At 35.5% G+C, this 6,906-nt stretch overlaps 1 protein-coding gene and 2 long non-coding RNA genes across 4 annotated transcripts in view; all 3 read left to right on the forward strand.

The window, feature by feature from the left end:
- LOC104730356 lies at nt 44-1,623 on the forward strand. 2 transcript variants are annotated; one of them, XR_758424.2, is made up of 8 exons: nt 44-127; nt 277-471; nt 545-646; nt 756-903; nt 999-1,129; nt 1,240-1,293; nt 1,418-1,530; nt 1,602-1,623. It is a non-coding gene; the product is annotated as an uncharacterized LOC104730356 (long non-coding RNA). The 2 variants fall into 2 exon arrangements; XR_758420.2 differs by having other exon boundaries at nt 59-471.
- Nucleotides 1,892-3,178, forward strand: LOC104730365. The gene is made up of 5 exons (XR_758425.2): nt 1,892-1,983; nt 2,180-2,386; nt 2,468-2,529; nt 2,609-2,683; nt 2,789-3,178. It is a non-coding gene; the product is annotated as an uncharacterized LOC104730365 (long non-coding RNA).
- Nucleotides 5,161-6,906, forward strand: part of LOC104754548 — a 4,234-nt gene continuing 2,488 nt past the window's right edge. The window contains exons 1-4 of the mRNA XM_010476768.2: nt 5,161-5,457; nt 5,631-5,921; nt 6,017-6,612; nt 6,750-6,855. Of these exons, the coding sequence (XP_010475070.2) occupies nt 5,161-5,457; nt 5,631-5,921; nt 6,017-6,612; nt 6,750-6,855 (1,290 nt within the window). The remainder of the gene's footprint in view (nt 5,458-5,630; nt 5,922-6,016; nt 6,613-6,749; nt 6,856-6,906) is intronic.

The following is a 6,906-nucleotide window of genomic DNA, read 5'->3' on the forward strand; positions in this document are numbered from 1 at the left end:
AAAAAAAAAAAAAAAAAAAAAAAAAAAATATTCGCATTATTATTATTTTTTTCCCAAATTTTTTGCTCTCTTCTCTTGGTTGGGTCCGTTTTTGAATGAAGAAGAGTTTCTTCGATCGAGAGTGCTGGTGAGGGAAGATTCATGTTAAATAATCTTAAGATTAAATTAAGTGTTTATCAATTTCTCTGTATCGCGACTTTTAGGGTTCATAGATATGTTGTACTGATCTCTCTAGGGTTTTATTTTGGTTGGTTTGAAATCACGGCACGAAACTAGTACAATCGGCTGGGGGCTTCTTCTCTGCAGGATGATTAGAAACTGCGACGGAGGTTTCCGGGAGAGAATTTTAACCGGAGGTTGAGAGATTGCAAGGAGACTTTTGGCGATGATTGTGTGAATCTTCTGGGAAGAAGAGAGCGAGGGCGAAGAACTGATCGGCTTCATCTTCCAGTAGCCGCCATCACTGCGCAGGTAAGAAGAGATCGATGAGAAGCGTTTTGATGTTTTCTTCAATTTGGGATTAATTAAAGTTTTGGTGGTTCAGTTGAAGAAGAAGAAGATTTTAGCTTCTTCGTTTGATTTGTATCTCTGAACGTGAGGGAATACTAATTTCAAAAACAGCATACAGAGACATTTGCCTAATCCGGTATGAGGGATTTTGATGATTATATAGTTGTGGGGTTTAAGGGTTTCCACTAAGTCTGTTGTTTCAGACTTTTAAATTAACGACATTGTTCTTCCGGTTCTATGTGCAGATCGAAAATATCATATATGATTCTAGTGATTGATGGTCTTTGACTCAATACGTCTTCTTTCTCCACTTCAAATTCCCCATCCATAACTGAGAGCCTAATTTTGACCACAAAGTTACAACTTTTTTCTAGATTGGACAGAGATACTAAGGTTTAGACTACTTTAGTTTTCTATCATGTTGCATACTCATTTAAAACAAATTGATCTGTCTCTGTTGACAGATTATATTAATTACTTTTCTGCAGCAAAACCTTCAATCTGCCCTAATGTCTAGGAGGAACAAGGGTTTGGCGCAAGATCTTAAAAGAATTGTATATAATTGTGCTACATCCTTTGTCTTCTGAGGTCATTTCTCGCTAGGCTACTATAAATATAGGTAAATTTTTTTAGTTTATTTTCCACTCGTGCTCCTTGGTCTTTTATATAAGTTGATGTCGGGAAAAGTAACCATGCATAGGAACTAAATATGATATTGTTATACTTCAGGAACCATTCACTCATGGAAAGTCCACTGTTGTGAAAGCTATCTCTGGTGTGCAGGTAAATAGTGACTATGCTTTCTCCTTTTTCACAGTTCAATAAGCACTATGCTAAATTTTACTCACCAGAGGCTCATTCATTGGACTCACGTTCATCATTTGTGTGATTTCCTTACCTTGTGCAGACTGTTCGTTTTAAGAATGAATTTGTGCGTAACATTACCATTAAGCTTGGATAAGCAGATGCCAATCTTTACGAATGTGAGGATGAGAAATGCCCTAGACCAATGTGCTACAAGTGAGTCCTTGCTTCCAACCATGTTTTTCTATCTTCTTGTGTTGAGGTCTAACAACTCTCTGTTGTTTTAGGTCCTACCGAAGTGGAAAGGAAGACACCCCAATTTGTGATGTCCCTGGATTTGAGAACTACAAGATGAAACTATTGAGGCATGTGTCATTCGTGGATTGCCTGGTATGATGAATTTTAAGTTATCGTTATTCTTAATTAAGTACTATTTTCAAATGATAGTATAAGCATTTCCTGTGTCAATGAAAAGATCCCAAGTTTGTTAGACACATGGCAAGAAGCTTTTGGTGGTCTTTCTATTTATCCCATGTATTTTATTTTGGTTGCTTGACTTGAATCTGTTATTTCCTCAGGATATAACAGATTATGATGATGTTAAATACTGTTGCTCGGGAGCCAATGTTTGCTCCAAGTGTTGGCCTTTGATGACAGTTGCTATAAGAGGTATCACAAATGTTTTCTTAACTTTCAACAACTAGAGTTTGTAGTGTTCCTGAGATTTTCCATCCCTATGACTTTTTGTAATATTTATCGCCCCTGTAACGTGAAGATCATTGTGGAGTTCACTGCTTGATCTAGTTTTTGTCAATTTATCATAGCACGTACTTGTAGTCACTCATTTTGGTCATGTCAATTGCAGAGGACTTTGATATCAAATATATTCTCTGGGTCATCAGTGGACGCTGTGGAGTTCACTGTTGGGTTTGTGATGTTAAAGCCCGAAGGTGAAACAAGACCACTAAAACCGTGTCTCTCTTTGCGTGGTCTATGTTAATCGCTTTCCACATTTCATCTTCTCCTTTTTGAATGAAACTCTGCATAATGAACAAAGATCAGCAGTTGCTGAGTACGTCCGTGTTTCTAAGGTGGTGTCCTCAAGAGCTAAATTGTGGTTTATTTTCTAAGTTTTATTGTTTCTGTGACACAGGGGAACAGAAACAATGCAAAAAAAGTTGATCTTATGGGTCATCCTCTTCATCCGTTCCTTGCGTACGGGTTTATCCATCACCTTTTCCTTTCTGATTTCAGAATCACTGTCTTTGTTGCTAATTTCAGTTTGGCTTTTCAGGAGTTACACACAACGCAAACTATATTATCAAGCAAAGGCAAATATGAGAAGATACTTGGATGATAACAAATGAAGGTATGGAAGAGTGATGATCTATTTTTCCAGCGTACATAACTTCCGTTATCTAACACCTGCATATTCAGATAGAAATTTACTTGGGAAATCAATCAAATTCTTCAGGTCCTCATTCCTAGAACCATTACTAAAATCCTGCATGGTGAAAATCACTCATTGCTCTACTTTTACCCACGGTTCTGAATTGATGCGTAGTATGTTTAAGGGTTCAGATACAGTTATTGAAAGAGTTATGTATGTTAATGAAATGTCTGCCGGAAGAAATAGAGAGTTCACACAAGACCAAAAATTGAGAAGTCTAAGGATACATTCAGCTGGTGACTAAGGTATTGAGTTTATTGAAGTTAATAATCCGCTTATTTCAGTCTGAGTTTTGATTTCAGTTTGTAATGCACAATCAGTAGAGCCTCTCCATCTTGTTGTAGTGTTTCCTAATACGTTTGGACAAATGGTTTAGTTATAAAGATTGAGAACAAAAATATTGGTAAATACGTTTATATTTTTGTCAATTTTTTTTATATTTTTCATTATTTGTTAAAAGCAGATGTGATCTTTGTCGCATGAAAACTAGCAATACTTTTCCGTGGATATCTCGTTTTCTTTACTCCTTAGATGCTTTGCACTGTCCAATCTTTCAAATCTATGTAGATATGGTTTCCTCCGTGATGTTGTTGTATCAACCTTTTCACAATGCCGGTTGGTGTTCTAAAACGCGCTAGACGCTCTCTAGACGATAGACGAACGCATAGCGCCTAGTTGTATATGCGGGTGTTTAGGCGGAGCCTAGGCGGATATTTATATATACTAAATAATTATATGTAACATATAAATTATAAAACAGTTATATTTTTAAAGCAGTTATTTATGCAAATTCAGTCATAGTTCATAGCAGCTAAATTTTGATGATAATCCCCTCTAATTTTTACTGAAAAACAATACAAAAAATATAAACAAAAATAATTAAATAATCAAATCATGACAACAGAACATGATTGTTACTCCAACGTAACAATCGATGTATATAATCACTTCATGAGGAATAGCCACGAACAATAAACCAAAGGTATCAGAGGCATCAACAAACTATTACTAGAATAGCATAATATTAAATAATAAAGAAAGAACTGTACCACAAAGATTGCGATACACGAAAGTGACCATGAAGCAGCTTACGTTAAGAAGAAGGTCAATCGGAGTAGAGAGGTAAACCAAAGAGGAACACCGAATAACAGAGAAGAGCAATACAATTTAATGAGCTATGAAAACGAGGTATAGCCAGAGAGATATCAATATTAGTTGGGATTGTATTTAGGGTTTTTCATTAAGTATTGAGAAACTAGGTTTTTGTCCACTTGAGAAAACGTACAGACAACGTCTCGGCGGTGTTGTATACGCGGACTATGCGGTGCCCAGGCGCCCGCTTTATAACAAAACGCATAACAAGCCATATATGATGTATTCGATACGTTACAAGACCGAATAGAGAATAGGCGGCGCATATACGGGCAAAGCGCCCGCGTTTTAGAACACTGGTAATGAGTATATATATAGTTCCTTATTCCCATTGAACATTGACGTCAACAATCGACAGACCAAACTCGAGATAGAAGGAATGGTTACCATACACCGACGACAAACATCAAGAGAAACCACCACGAATACCGTAACCATTGACTTCATCACGAGCCGTAACCACTGCCATATACCAGAAAAATCATAAATATAGATTAGAAACTATACCACCAAACACCGTTCCGATTACTATATGTGGTAGGGTGCATCGAGGCACAATAGCCACCAAATAATTTTTTTATCACACTTCGATGAATTGAACTAATACAGTAGATTTAAAGGTCTTTCCCGTCTTTTTATTTTACATAATTATAATTAGGAAAACCATCAAAAGACTGATTTAGACTACATTTTTGTATTCACATTACAAAATTAGAATGATTTATTTCCTTTTTTCTTAGGAGTATTTTTTTATTTTAATAATATTCTTTCAATTTTTCCTATTTATTATTTAGTTTGAATTCTTTTGTGATTTCTCCCTATTAATAGAGGTTTTTTCAAATTATACTTTATTTATTGTTACAAGATTTTCATTCATATTATGTTTTACTTGCTTAGTCAATTCAGTCAAGATTGTTGATTTAGATAAAGACTCTTACACGGTACAAGGATGTGTGCATGCTTTGTTGATTTGGTTGTATGAGAGTGTGCCTGGCATTGGAAAACTGTATGGGTTGAGAAGGTCTACGAGTACTGGCATTCCTTTGCTTGATTGGCAATCAACACAGAAAGGTATCAAGATGAATGAATTGATAAAGGATGAGTATTCTAAACATGGACATGTTTGTTTTTGAATTTATGACTACACCATTTGTTTTATAATTTGTCTCTGTTTAGCCTTTTTTCATGTTACGATGAACACTTATATTTTAATTCTATGATATATATAGGTCCGTGTAAAGCATATGGTGGATGTTTCAGAGGATCATATGTATCCTGAATGGAGTGACGATGAAGAGAATAAGGATGCAGCCCTAGACAAATTGATTAATGATATTTTCCATGATTGCTTACCTTCAGATGTTTGGAGAGTTGACACAACAGTGAGCATGGGAAGAAAAAAACGAAAAGCTAAAGGAAATGAGACTGGCGAGTGTCGAAGCAGTGCTAAAAAATTGAAAACGAAAGCTGATTTCTCAATCGATGAAGAAAGAGAAAAAGATGTAATGAAGAAGGAGAAGAAAGGCAAGGAACATATGGAGGTTAGTTATTTATTCACTTGCATATTCAATATTGTTTCTTAAGTTATTATTAACAGTTCTATAAACACATGCTTATTTCTTAAGTTATTAAAACACATGTTTCTTAAGTTATTATTCACTTGCATATTCAATATTGTTTCTTAAGTAATATAGTAACAATTAAATCATTGCAGGATGTTGAAGATGAGAGAAAAAGCTTGTTGGATATTTGGAGGATGATAGAAAAAATGAATGAGTCAATTAGCGACTTGGGCAAAAATTTAATCAGTAGGATGGATGCATTAGAAGGTAAATTTGAAGCTTTTGTTGAGAAGAGAATGGTTGTGTTAGATGAGAAGCTTAGTGATAGGATTAGAATGGTGGAGGTAGATTTGAAAGGGATGAAAGAAACAAAACCCACTAATGTCCCAGTTGATTCGACTTCAAACAACAATGAAGAGGATGAGGCTAATAGTCATCAACCAGTAAGTTTTATTTTGGTATTTAATTTGCAGTTGTTTAATTTTGTCTCCAATATTGTAATACGATTTCATTATGTCATTTTTTTCAATCTTTGCAGTCTTGGATGGTAGAGATGAAAGAGACATCAAAAGATGAATTTCCAGTCCCTCAAGTGGTTAAAAAGACAAACACTGTGAGTAATAAAAAGAAGAAGTCAGAAACTGAAGTATCTGCTGATCTTCCTCTGTGTGAGCAGACTTATGTCACTCAAGATCATCAGAAGAACTTAGTGGGTGATGTTTTAAAGAAACTTGGTCGCAAGAATGTTCGGCCAGCTGCTGTCAAAGTTGAAAAGGAGAAGGGAAAGAGGCCAGCTGTTGATGGTAGTGAACTTGAAGATATTACTGACAAAGTTGTTGCTCTTGATACAAAAATGGCTTCTAGTTCAGAAGATACATGGGATGACCCTCAACAACAGTTGGTTAGTAAAAGGCTTGATGCAACATTGACACGACTTGGAGAGCATTTAAAAAATTTGGATGGAGATACGACACTAGCAAAACGAGTTCCGCAGTTGGCGAAATCTCAAAAGTATCCATTTGTTGGTAACTCTACTGTGAAACGAATAATCTCTTCCAACGTGTCTTATGATCATCTAAAGCCAGCTGAAGATGCTAAATTACAGAAACTTATGGATTTCCTGAAGCTTGATGAGTAAGTATTATCTTTAGCTTTATGATACTTTGTACACATTAGCCTTATGTCGGTTTACATGTTCTTGATGAGTAAGTATTATGCTTTGTATTTCCTATTAGTACACATTAGCCTTATGTCGGTTTACATGTTTACAGGGAGGCACCTTTGCAAACTGGGAATCCAGATGTTAGATTTTATTGGCAGATTATGACACCAAGATTGGACTGGCCTAGTTTTGATTATGGATGGTTGAAAGACTTTGTAAGTGTATACATATTGGTTTCTATTGGCTTTTTTTTGTGGTGTTGTTAT

This window comes from Camelina sativa, chromosome 2, assembly GCF_000633955.1.
Source record: "Camelina sativa cultivar DH55 chromosome 2, Cs, whole genome shotgun sequence".
NCBI classification, from domain to species: domain Eukaryota; kingdom Viridiplantae; phylum Streptophyta; class Magnoliopsida; order Brassicales; family Brassicaceae; genus Camelina; species Camelina sativa.